The sequence below is a fragment of the Aotus nancymaae genome, unplaced genomic scaffold (assembly GCF_030222135.1).
Source record: "Aotus nancymaae isolate 86718 unplaced genomic scaffold, 86718_ANA_hifiasm-v0.15.2.pri h1tg000009l, whole genome shotgun sequence".
Taxonomy (NCBI): Eukaryota; Metazoa; Chordata; class Mammalia; order Primates; family Aotidae; genus Aotus; species Aotus nancymaae.
Genome location: NW_026988420.1, coordinates 10693555 through 10706932, shown reverse-complemented (window position 1 = coordinate 10706932; position 13378 = coordinate 10693555). Strand labels below are relative to the sequence as shown.

The window sequence follows — 13378 nt, the reverse complement described above, 5'->3', positions numbered from 1 at the left end:
TTTGGGAACTTGTCGTAATTGCAAAAAGTGCAAAGCCTTAGACTAGCAACTCTATTCTAGGAAAGAATATTCTAAAGAGACAAAGAAGCAATTATATATAAACAAGGGTGCTCACTGTAAAGTTGTTTATATTAGCTGAAAACTGAAAAAAATGTAAAGGTATCCAAACAAACATTTAAATCAAACAATTCCCAGTTTATTAATTTGAAACACCTATATTTAAAAAAATAACTTCTTTCTTCTTTCAGACCTAGCTCCTGGAGGTGCGGATGATTGGCTCTATGATTTGGGCATCAAATACTCGTTTACAATTGAACTTCGAGATAAGGGCACATACGGATTCTTGCTACCAGAGCGTTACATCAAACCCACTTGTAGAGAAGCTTTTGCCGCAGTCTCTAAAATAGCTTGGCATGTCATTAGGAATGTTTAATGCTCTTGATTTTGTCATTCTGCATTCGTATTTTAATTTACTGATTCCAGCAAGACCAAATCATTGTACCAGATTATTTTTAAGTTTTATCCGTTGTTTTGATAAAAGATTTTCGTATTCCTTGGTTTTGTCAAAGAACATAATAAGTGCTACCTTGACATTAAGGCAGACAAGGGTTCACGTCTTTTTACCTTTTAAAAAAAATTTGTAAAAGTCTAGCTATTGACTTTTTCTTTTATTTCCGACGTTTGACTAGCCATCTCAAGCAAGTTTAATAACTAGTTTCATGCCAATCATTGGATCCTACTCAACAACAGGAAGGGTGGTCAGAAGTACGTTAAAGATTTCTGCTCCAAGTTTTCAATAAATTTCTGCTTGTGCCTTTAGAAATACAACCATGCATTCCGTTTGTTCCACAGTAATTAGGCGATGGTGGTCCAGAAAGAAGGGGGAGTGTCAAAAACGACAAACATCGCCTCTCATTCCAGCTCTGCTGCTCAATAAACACTGTTGAACGAATGAATGAATGGTTCTAGTTACTTTCAACAACAAATGCGGCATTTTGCGCTTTTACAACAGCTGTTGATAGTAACGAATTATGTAATAAAAAGAGAAAACTCTCTTACATTTACTTTGAAATGGGAATTTTTGTTCTCCCTGGCTTCCAGTTTCCTCTCGCAGGATCTATCACAGAGCACAGATTTGCTGATTTCCAGGGCCGGCCACACTCTCACTCCTTGCAGGGGACGTTACGCCTAGAGGGCGTGTCCACGGAGGGCGGTGTCTGCGCACTGACGACTAATCTGACGGCCGGAAGCTGCCGGGGTCTATAGAGGAACAGGGCAAACATCTGACTTCCGGCGGGTTTTTGAGGAGGTCCTTCTAGTGGCCTCATAGTGTTTTTGTTGCCGTTTCTTACTCTACAATAGCTTCGTTATCTTTCTTCCTACGACCCAGTTTCGCTTTACCCTGGCGAGGCGGCGGGCGGGTTCTGCTTCTCAGCCGTTCCGGGGGCCCCTCGCTAGCCGAGGGCCGGTTCCCGGGAACCGCACGCGCACCGCTTTCTCCTCGTCGTCCTCCCGGTTCCAGGCGCAGGGACAGAGAGTCGCCTCCCCCGCTCCTCGGAGCGGCGGCGGCGCTGGTGCCTCCGGACTACACTTGCGAAGAGAGCTTGGGGAGGAGGTAAGTGTTCAGTGAATTGGCGTGGGTATCTGGAGAAAGGCGTTGGGCGGACCCGGAATGTGGAGGCCCGGGTTACCCCTCATCTTCGCTTGAGTCACCGAGATTTTTAGCTTTCATTGAGCATCCCACCCTTAACTCTGCAGTAGCTCCCTGTGCTCAGACATAATTTCTCGCTGTGGTTATGATTCTGGCATTCGTCTAAGAAAGATAGGTAGACTCGGACAATAGGCTGTGCCTCTCATTACCATTTGTTACACGCACGGGAACCCTTGTATGGTATTCGCATTTGTATGCAATGGAAGGGTGCAGCAATTTGGGCTTAGATTTAGAATCTCCCTCTACACGCGTCCCAGACCTGTTAGAGAAAAACATCTTGTGATTGGTCTTGTTTTTTCTCAGCAGCGATAACGATTTAGGTCCTGGAAATTGAGTGGTACTTTATCTTCACATGCTGTAGGTAGGTAGTTTTGGCAGCTGTCAGAAACGGGGGAAAGTGGAATGAGAGAGTCTATTTGGCATTATCTCTGTATAATAGGCTAATGCAACTTACGTGGTTTGAAAATTATTCAGAGTTGATAGTACTTGAATGACAATTGGTAAGATCTTGTTTGTGGAGGGTAGAGTCTTAAGGTACTTGGTTGTACTCTGGGGCTTTCAGGTAATTCGAACTACTTTGAAAATTATGGGAATATGAAGTCTCTTAAGGTTTTTGGACTTTTAAAGAATTAGTTTAAGAAGTTTGGAAAACATCTTTACACTTCTAGTTTTCAAAGTCCGCGGTACGGTTGGAGAATAAATTCTTAATGCAGTTCAGTCTATGGGTATGTGGTGCCAGTTAGCGGGGTCTAGTTCTGTAACATTTGAAATTACTGGCTTTAGTACCTAAGCGACAATATATTGGAGCGTATTGTGAATACAATCTAAAGATTTTCAAATAATTTCTAATTTTTAATGAACTATTTAGATTATAACAGACGACAGTTTCAACTAGAGACTAATAAAGCTGATGCAAGCTTGTAACAATTTGTGACTTTAAAAATACTGCGCTGTGAAACTAAGGCTTTCACTGTGTGCATCTAGTAGGATTCAATTTTATCAAATGTATGCCTCTTACTGGCTTCCTGATTACTGGTCATTCAAAATGGACACTGCGTATTTTGAGATTTGCAAGCTTCTATGATTTTCATATTTGTAATATGAATTAACATACTAAAATCCAGCAAGTGGATGGTATCCTAACATCTATACAAATTATTAATATTGTAATAAGTCATCAGTGTTTATTTTTAATATGCATTGGCATTTGCATAGAGGAAAAACATTGTTTGACTTACATTTATTTAGAGAATTGGTTTTCAGTGGATGTTTGTCTTCTTCACATCCTCATCTCTCCCAACTTCCATCTCCATCTCGTATAGACGTGGAGCTATAGTAGTAGTTGAAACATTAACTGCTGTTAATATAGAAAGAGTCTTTTATTCTTTTGTGTGTGTGTATATTTTTGTATGTTGCAGTCCTTTTTACTTGAGAGTAGCTACCAGCACGGGATGTTCTCTGTGCAGTCTTTTTAACAAATTATTTTTTCTGCACAGTACTGCAGTATTGCTTCACTAATTCCTATGTAGTCAGCTTAATTCTGTCAATTGTGTTTGGAATTTAGTTTGGAATTGTTTTAGTATTAAATTTATGGAAGCAATCTGAAAGATTGTTTTAGAAAGTTCTTTTTAAAATGTTCTCTCAAACTATGCATCAAATAAACTTTTTTTCTTTCTAAAATTATGAAGTATAAATGTGAAGATACCTTATTTTTAGTATCACCTTTTTAATCTTAGAAATTCAGAGTATAGGGATTTATCCTACCAGTTAGTACATTTATGTAGTTTTAATTGCCTAATTATTTGAAAATTTCCTAATATTATGCCGTTACTCATCCAGATTAAAGTGTTATGCTTTCACTTAGACTTCCAGAGGATGAGACCTGAAAAAGATAGTTATGGATGAAGTGAAGATACTAGAAGGGATATGTGTTTATTGACAAGATTTTCGTAATTGAGCTTCTGGAATCATTATTCAAAAAGAGTCTCTCTTGTATGCTTCTCCTTTCTCAGCCAGAATTATAACGTGAACCTCTGAGTACAGTGTAATATTGTAAGTTTCCTGGGGCGCAAGGGAGCAGTTCCCATTTAAGACCCTCTTTTGTCGTGTCTTTATTAATAGACTCCAACTTTGTGTCCTGGATTTTCCTTTTCTTTTTCCATTTTCTTTTTTAATAAAAAGAGATACTGAGATATTCATTTACTCTGCAAATGGAGAGGAGAAATAGGAAAATGAAGGAATAGATTTTCATTAGTGCCACTCTATCTTTCATAATTCTCGTGTTTGGGAAAGACTTCATGATGTGGGTGGAAGTGTGATGGCAACTTAAACCAAAAACAAAAATGGAGGAAAACCTTCATAGAAGAGTAAATTAGAAGTTATTGGTATGACCTGCATTTATATTCTCTATAATAGGAAAGACTTTAGTGTTTGCATTTTTATCTTATTGTTTCTAGTTTTTCTCATATATTTTGAAGCATTTACTTCTCATTGAAGCCTATTCAGATATAATTTGAAAAAGCTTTCCCCCTCCTTTAAGTCTACATTTTAACTGTTGTGGTGTTCATTTTCCTGTATGGGCCCAAAGTTTTAAATAGGGTTGAAAATTCTAATTGTCACTCTAATTGGTAACATGTAGTTTTAATATATGAAAAAGGAGATGTTTTTCTGTTGTATTGTAGATATTGTTTATATTTTTAGACAGATGGGATTTTTAAAGTTATAAATTGTGTTCTTTGCAAGCATAAAGCATTTTGTTTTCCCAAACTCTTGAATGTCTCATTAGTAATACTTAAGTAACATTTTATTGTTGACTACTGATGGAAGTTTTTACATGGATGATCAGAAGAATTCTTTCAGCTAGAAATCTTCAGTTCCTACTTTTTTCCTTTTTTCACCAGATGTTTTACACACACACACATATGTACCACATTAATGAACATTTTAAAGAATATGTGTGTGTGTGTATTATTGTTATCGTTGTTATTATTGTTTTAAATTTTCTGTCCAGGACCTTGCTGTAACCCAGACCTTGTACTCAGATGCAGTGCTACTTTAGGACGAAGACTGGTACTCTAGGACTCTGAGAAAAATGAGAATACATCTTTACTTAATTTCATTTCTTCCCTAAATTCGAAGACTCAGTACAGTAGTAGTTGGAAATGAAATTCCTGGGATAATTACTATGTAGGTGAATCTTGAATAGTTCTTGATGTCACCTGTAAAAGCAATTTTGTCTCTGTGGAAAGAATATGGGGGTGGGGTGAGGGAGGTGAGGAAGTGGATCTTTAGTGTTCACTTGATTGTCTTTCATAGAAATCCAAACCCTTGAAATCTATTAGGGGTCTAGGATTGGAGAGGAGCTCTCAGACCAGCAAAGCAACAGGTCAAGGGAGGAGAGTAGTGCTGAATTAAGCAACAGATGACAAAGCAGGAAAAGAAACCATAGAGTTAGTACCTGCAGACTTCAGAAAAACAAGAAAGGAGATGGTAGATGACCAACCAATGTTTTAAATATAATAAGTATGATAATAAATAGCTTGTTGTCCTAACTGGAAACATTACCATCGAAATTTTTGAAGTAGGCTGTGCTGGGAATGAAGGCTTGTTGGGGGTAGTGGAGATGTTGGGGACAGAACTAACTCATTCCCAGTGACAGTGGAGGGAAAAGTAAAAAAATTAGTGTTAGTCCACTTGAGGCAATGTGGCAGGATGGTGTGCCTATTTTCTAAGTTATAGATAACTAGCAAATAAGGAAATTTTGGAACCTATTCAATTTTGTTTATTAAGAAATGTTTTTTTAAAAAATTATGGTTAAGGATTACACTGCATATTATATATTAATATTTATAGTAATATATAATGAAACTTTGTTTTTCTCAAACTTTTCTTATACATTGTACGATACTTTTACCTCTTATTGAATCATGCTTGCATGCATATTGTAAAAAAAGTGTTTTTCTCAGTTAAAGCTTCACATATTCTAGATCTTTCCCAGCTCCACTTCTCTTAGCTTTCAGTTTTTTATGCTCAGTAAATCAAATGGACATAGGAAATTTTACCAGCTTTTCCTCCATATGTTCACATTTTGACTGAGAATCAGTCTAAAAAAATTAAATCAGAGATTATGTTATAATGCTAACATTAGTATGTAGAATTGGTGTGTAGTTCCTTACCTGGAGAACAATTATTATGTAAATGACTTTGTGTTGCAGCAAATTATTGTTTATGTGATGCTCTTTATTGATTCTTAAATTTATAATTACTGTAAAGTAATTCTCTAACTTCTTAAAATCATTAAAAATTAATTGCTATTGTATCAAAAGAATTATTACATTTCATATTAATGAATAAGAATACAGATTTTCCAATTTAAAACCAACCAACCTTCCTTCCTTCCTCCCTCCCTTCCTTCCTTCCTTCCATCTTGCTTTGTCACCAGGCTAGAGTATAGTGGCGCAATCTCGGCTCAGTGCAACCTCCGCCTCCGGGGTTCAAGTGATTCTCCTGCCTCAGCCTCCCTAGTAGCTTGGGACTACAGGCTTGTGTCACCACGCCTAGCTAATTTTTTTTTTTTTTTTGAGACAGAGTCTCACTCCGGCACCAGGCACCAGGCTGGAGTGCAGTAGCGCGACCTTGGCCTCCGCCTCCTGGGTGCAAGCAATTCTCCTGCCTCAGCCTCCCCAGTAGCTGGGACTACAAGCGCGCGCCACCACGCCCAGCTAATTTTTTTTTTTTTTTTGTATTTTTTAGTAGAGACGGAGTTTCACCATGTTGGCCAGAATGGCCTTCATCTCTTGACCTTGTGATCCTCCCGCCTCAGCCTCCCAAAGTGCTGGGGTTACAGGTGTGCGCCACCGCACCTGGCAAGCCACCATATATTATTTCATATTTTCCTTCCTTGATGCACCATCTTTTATTTATCTAATGTTGTTCTTATTCTTTGGATTCTTTTAAAAATGTGTCCTGAAGTACCTCATAGAACCAAACATTGTTTATAATTTTTTGTTGCTGTATTAGGTAATTTCAGTTAGGTACTACCATGATTTAATTTTCTTTAAAGTGATATGTCTTTTCTTTGAAACCACAGTAAAGAACATTTGTGATCTTTATAGAGACCAAATGAAACTTTTAGCTGCTATCATTCATGCTAGTAACTTTTGATGATTGATAAGATTTCAAGTAATATTTAGTTTGTATAAAGCAAGATATAGAATGGTGCTTTTTTTCCCTTTCCCTTATGAGGCAGTTTCTACCTTCTTCCCATAGTAGCATATGCTCTGGGTTGTATCTTCATCTAGAATTCAATATTATTTTCTAATATATATTATAGTATCATTATCTGATACTTGCATCTCTAGTTCAGTTACCCAATTATGTCACTGAATTAGATTTTTATTATGGTTTCAGTTTTTGAATGTTATATTTACTTTTTAAAAAATATTTTTATGTTTACATTAAATCCAACAGAGCTTAAAGGTAAAATAAAATAAAAATATTTTTATAATTTGTCTATTTTCTTATTACTAATAATGGTAAAATAGTCTGTTAATTACTTTTAACACCTTTGAATTTTATGTCAGTGTAGTATAGATTATAGAAACACCTTGACTTTTTCTAGTTCTACAATCTGTCCTGTTTTGAAAGTTGTCTTCAGCGACATTGTGTTTTGTTTTTGTGTTACTGGAAAATAAATAAGCTTGATCAAATTGCTTTGATCTCTGAAAGGCAAAGAAAATATTAAAATATCATTCATTTTTCTCCAACCTGATTTTTGGAACATAACTACTATTGTCACTTAAACTTATGAAATATAATTTCTGCTATCAAAATTTTCACCCAGTTTTGTTTTCCAATTTTCTTTAGCATAACTCTTCTTCATTTAACCAGTTGATGGTTAACAACTTTTTCTTAGAGGTTAGAGTTACTAAATTTTGAAGCAATTTTTGTAAGTAACTTTAAGTAAAGATTTTGTACTATGTCTTCTGAGGTTGATTGTACCATGAAAACTTCACTGTGTGAGTAGGATCATATTTGTTCACCCTGCAGACGAGGTACAATTCTAGCCAACAGATTTCACAGCTGTTATAAATTCACCAGTGAGAATGTGTTAGAAGATACCTTATCTCTGTTTACCTGTGACCTCTCCTGTGCCTTTTTTATCTCGCAAGGAAAATGCCCTGTAATTTTACACTGTTACCTATAGTTTTATCTACTTGTAAGTTGTGGGCTCAGTTATTTAAAACTGAAGAATTTTACAGTTTTGCCTCTTTCTTTTTTGGTTAAAGTAGTACAAAATGTCAAAAATTAGAAGGAAGGTCACAGTGGAAAATACCAAGACCATATCTGATAGCACATCCCGAAGACCCAGTGTATTTGAGAGGCTTGGACCCAGCACTGGCAGTACACCAGAGGTGAGTTGTCACTAGTATAGTCACAGGGGTTCTCTTAGAATTCTATTACTGAAATGCTCATTTGTATCATAAAGGTCAACAGGTTGTTTTATTGTAGGAATGTTGGTTCAGTAATTTTTTCAAAGCTGGTAAGGTTTATGGGTCATATTTTTTTCCTGAAGTTTTTATTATTTGGGGAGTAATATCTCACAGGTTAGCTGGAATTTTGATAGCATTTGTTTTAATTTTGTCCCACTAGCATTTTTTTTTTTCCAGAACTCAATATGAAATTTACATAGTAATATCTGTCTCTTAGACACAGTGCCGTAACTGGCTGAAGACTGGCAACTGCCTCTATGGAAACACATGTAGATTCGTACATGGCCCTTCACCTCGTGGTAAAGGTTATAGCAGCAGTTATAGAAGGTAAACTGAGAACTTTGAATTGTTTATGTACATTAGAAGATGGCTTTTGTAATTTATCGAGTATAAAAATCTGAAATACAACCATACATTTGGTAAGATTTTCCGTGTTGGTGGTAGTCTTACCAGTAGTCAAAGTTTGACAAGATCTTCTTGTTTTTATTTTCAAGATTAATAAGTTGTTTGCTTTAAAATTAGCTTATTCAGTATTTACTTGTTATGACAGTAGATCTTTTTGTAATATGTGTATTACTTTTTCCCCCCAATTATATATTAAATTGATGCTTAAGACAGCAGAATTTCATGGTGTCTGAATTTCTTTTTAGTGAGGCTAGACTATTTTTAACTCTTAAAATAGTAAAATTAAAATTGGGTATAATTTTAGTTGTTTAAACTGTTCTGAATTTGAATTTTGTACAAATTCTGTAGGTTAAAATGCATTTGCTAAATCCCTTGTCACAGAGTGTTAATGTTAATGAAAATACATATTTATGTGTGGATAAATGTACTCCATCTTTCAAACATCATTTTGCCTTTAGTAAAGGCTTGGCTAGATTAAACTTGTTTAATAAAGACCTTTTATTTTTCTTTTGGTCCGTCATGATGATTCTTTTATGGTGTTTAAGGATGTAATACATATAAAATTTGTCACAAAAACAGTTTTAACTTGATTGGTAAACAAATAATTTACCTAGTTCCAAAACTGGTTATGCTGATTGTTTTGGCTATAGCATAGAAACACTATAAAAACTGAACATTAGCAACTGGAGATTTTTTTTTTTTCTTTTTATTAGTTGGGTGATTTTTTTGGAGGTAGTATGTGGGTAGATTTTCTTTAGTAGAATTTAAAATTCAAACCCTCAACATTAGCCAACTTCCTTTTCACATAACCATTGTATATTTTAGTTTATTTGTGATTCTGAATACTGTTTTATTTGTATTTAGATTGTCATTTGTCACTTCTGTTAATGTGGGAAAATTAGTGTTATTATATATGTATATATACATGTAGATACTTACATGGTGAAACTATTTCCATAATTTTAATGTTTTGCTTACATTAATACTACACTTTTAATATTTTTTAAATTCGTCTTTGAAATTTATTAGCTGACTCAATTTTTATTTAAGAAATAATTTTGAGAAAAATAAATGGTCAGAGAAATTTGTCTATAATGGGAAAAAATAATGTCATTACTAGACCTAGAATAAAGGATATTTATTATAATTTTGCTATTTTGTGTGTGTTTTTCCATCTGACAACTTCTTTTGTATTTGTGCATTTTTTTTGTAGAGAGGAAAAATATATTTCATAATGTGAGTTAAAGATGAGAAGAAAAGCAATGTATTTTACAAAATGCTCACTTACATGCTTATATACAAGACTTAAGTAATTTGCTGAGAATTTGCTGTGTGTAGAACATTTACTCTGTTGGGTGCTGTTTAGGATAGAAACAAGTTCATAATAAACTTTTATTATGTAATATAAAAGAAACCAGGGCACACAGGATTTACATGTACATCATAATCATAATTTAAAGCACTTAAGTACTGGTTCTTAAAAAGAGGTTCTGGTTTCAAGTTTAGCTTTAACTGTTGAAACATTTAATATACATCTATTAAATGTGCATGTAAACATTAAAGAGATCCTTTAAAGTGAATTAACTCAAATTATTTCTTCACTAACCTTATGATTTATATTCATAAAATCAAGGAATTGATTTGATCAGTGGCTGCTTGAAATAGATGTGAATATTTATGTGATTTGTTCATATCTTTTTTATAGACAGTACTTTTTTATAGTCAAAGAGGAACAGAGCATTTTTTAACTTCTTTTGCCTTCTTTTAAAGGTGTTCTAGAAATAGTCTCTAAAGGCAAGGTGTTTTCCGTCTCTCCTTGTTTTTTCCAACTAAGAGTGAAAATAATTGCGTAGCCATGTGCTGTCAAATTCCTAGCATAAATAATAAAGCCTTACCACTGCTGAGTATAAATATGCGTTTTTTTCAATTAAAAAAAATTTGCAACAGAATTTGAAAATCACTGTTGTAAAATTTTGCTTTGACTCCTTTTCTGTCTTTATTCTGAAATAAAATTTAAGAAAAATTATAAAACTCCTATATTTGCTTTGATTCTGAAGTTATATAAAGTATTTTCTCAGTTGACGTTGCATCCAACCACATGCATGTATATATAAGAAACTTATTTCTTGTAATATCTTCGTATATCTTGCATGTATATTTGATAATGCTGCTACCTCTAGATTAATTTTGCAACTTTATAGCTTAAAACTTTGTGTTAGTATTATGTTTGGCTTCCACATGTAACTAATATATTTATATGATTAATAGAAAAACAAGTCAAGCTATTAATTCCTTTTTCTCAGTTCACATGTAATTCCTTATTCACGTCACCAGTACCTGCCACTTCATGGAATTTTAACATATACATTTTTATTGTTAATGGGAGAAAAACTGTAAGTGTTGCTTATGTTTTGCATATCATATTTAAGGTGAAATTATTTTTCAGAAATTTAGGAGTCAGGGTCAGAAAAAGTATATTGAGATTTGTGAGGTTATTTCTGTAAATACATCTGTAGAAAATGTTATTAATATATAAACATAGATTTTTGTTGTTTTGTTTCGTTTTTTTTGTTGTTGTTGTTTTGATTCAAAGGTCACCAGAAAGACCTACAGGGGATCTTAGAGAAAGAATGAAGAACAAGCGCCAAGACATGGACACTGAGTCCCAGAAACGAAATACAGAGGAGTCATCCTCGCCTGTTAGGGTAGGATTGAATTTCCCAAAACAAAGTTAAACTTTAATAGTGATTTGCTCATTTAAGTTTCATTTTAATTATTATTTGTGTGCTAAATATATGGTAAATGTGCAATATGGCATTATAATGTTCTATATGGATAATATAATTTAGAGGGAAATTTAATGTAATTGATGGGAAAACTGGTTGAGTTCTTTATGGTCGTTAAGATGAAAGGGATTGCTTGGCAGAACTCAAACTGAACTTAGTAGGGATTTTGTACCTTGTTGGGGATCATGAGTATCTTTTAGTTTTCAGAATTCAGCCGGCTATCACATTTGCTTCCAAGAAGGATTGAAGTGGCTTGCAGTAGAACATTTACAAATTAAAACAATGAAAGCAAAACACATGAGGTTAACAAACTGAACTAAAAAGTTGAGGTAAAAGAAAGCACATATGACCACAAATTTTAGCTGTGAGTTTGTTGGCAGCCAAGTCAAGAGAAATAAAATTTATAATGTAGTTCATCAAATAAAAGAAAACTTAAGTGTTTGTCAGGAATGGAAATCTTTCCCAGAGTTAATTTTTTTCTAGAAATTTATACCATATTTCACATACCATACAATTCACTCATTAAAAGTGGTTTTTAGTATATTATTAGAGTTGTGAAACCATTACCATGGTCAATTTTAGAATATTTTCATTGTTCCATAAGGAAACCCCAAACTTCTCAGCAGTCACCCTTGTAGCCACCAGCCCTAGGCAACCAGTAAATTATCTTTCTTTCTCTATAGATTTGCCTATATATTTCATATAAATGGAATAATAAAATATGTGATCTTCTGTGACTAGCTTCTTAGCATAGTTTTTAATGGTTCATGACAGAGTATAGGAGGCATCAGTATTTTATTCCTTATTTTTGTCAGATAATATTACATCGGATTGATAATATCAACGTTTTGTTTATCCACTCTTTAGCGATGGATATTTGGGCTTTTTCTGCTTTTTGATTCTTGTGTACAATGCTGCTATTAACATTTATATACAAGTTTTTGTATGGATATGTTTTTATTTCTATTGGGTTTATGTTGAGGAGTGGAATTGCCAGTTTCTATAGTAACTGTTTAACCTTTTGAGGAAAAGTTTCATTAAGTGGCTGTATTATTTTATATTTTTGACAGCATCTGAAAGCTCCAGTTTCTGCACATCATCACCAACACTTTTGTTGTCTAACTTTTTGAACGTAGCTATCCTGGTGGATGTGTAATGATAATGTAATTGCGGTTTTGATTTGCATTTTGGATTCTAATGATGTCGAGCATCTTTTTGTGTACTTATTGACTATTCGTATATTTTCTTTGGCGATCCTTTGCCCATTTTAAAAATTGAGCTATCTTTTTATTATTGAGTTATAAGTGTTCTCTTTATTTTGGATACAAGTCCCTTATTTATACATGTAATTTATATGTATAACTTGCAGATATTTTCTCCCATTCTGTATGTTGTCATCACATTCTTGATGATGTCCTTTAAAACATGCACATTTTTAATTTGGTGAAATCCAGTTTATCTGTTTTTGTTTTTGTTGTTATTGTTGCTTGTTTGTGCTTTTGGTGCCATCTAAGAAACTATTGTTTAATCCAGGGTCACAAAGATTTACATCTATGTTTTCTTTGAAGAATTTTATAGTTTTAGCTCTTATATTTAAGTCTTTGATAAATTTTTAGCTAATTTTTATTTATGATGTGGTAAAGATTCAGCCTTATTATTTTGCATGTGGATATCCAGTTGACCTATAATATAGTCTTTTTACGAAAGTTACTGAATTATATAAGCAACAATTTATTTGATAATTTAAGGCATGTAGAAGCTTTCTATGGCTGTTTTTGACCCATGATAAAAAAGCCCTGACAGTATTATAATTTTTGAAACTTATTTCTTGTAATATAGTTTTAAGTATGTAGTTTTCTAATGTCTAATGTGATATAGTAATACAGTCTTAAAAATCTCAAATAGTTCTCAGCTGGAGGTTTTTATTAAAATTCCTTTTGAGGGAAGATCTTTTTCAAAATACACATGCTAATATTCCACCCCTA

General features: G+C 33.8%; 2 protein-coding genes and 1 long non-coding RNA gene across 10 annotated transcripts in view; 2 read left to right on the top strand and 1 right to left on the bottom strand.

The window, feature by feature from the left end:
- Nucleotides 1-1060, top strand: part of CPB2 (carboxypeptidase B2) — a 58019-nt gene extending 56959 nt beyond the window's left edge. For both annotated transcript variants that reach the window (XM_012465170.3, XM_012465169.3), the window contains one exon: nucleotides 249-1060. In XM_012465170.3, coding sequence (XP_012320593.1) covers nucleotides 249-433 — 185 coding nt within the window. In that variant the 3' untranslated portion in view covers nucleotides 434-1060. The remainder of the gene's footprint in view (nucleotides 1-248) is intronic.
- LOC105725939 (uncharacterized) overlaps nucleotides 1-1148 on the bottom strand; it is a 58929-nt gene extending 57781 nt beyond the window's left edge. For both annotated transcript variants that reach the window (XR_010341638.1, XR_001109401.2), the window contains exon 1: nucleotides 1060-1148. This is a non-coding gene — a long non-coding RNA (uncharacterized LOC105725939). The remainder of the gene's footprint in view (nucleotides 1-1059) is intronic.
- A 122-nt stretch (nucleotides 1149-1270) lies between these two features.
- Nucleotides 1271-13378, top strand: part of ZC3H13 (zinc finger CCCH-type containing 13) — an 87970-nt gene continuing 75862 nt past the window's right edge. For 4 of the 6 annotated variants that reach the window (XM_012465173.2, XM_012465172.2, XM_012465171.2 and 1 more), the window contains exons 1-4: nucleotides 1271-1615; nucleotides 7999-8124; nucleotides 8420-8529; nucleotides 11201-11312. In XM_012465173.2, coding sequence (XP_012320596.2) covers nucleotides 8008-8124; nucleotides 8420-8529; nucleotides 11201-11312 — 339 coding nt within the window. In that variant the 5' untranslated portion in view covers nucleotides 1271-1615; nucleotides 7999-8007. The remainder of the gene's footprint in view (nucleotides 1616-7998; nucleotides 8125-8419; nucleotides 8530-11200; nucleotides 11313-13378) is intronic. The other 2 variants (XM_012465176.3, XM_012465175.3) reach the window with 1 other exon arrangement.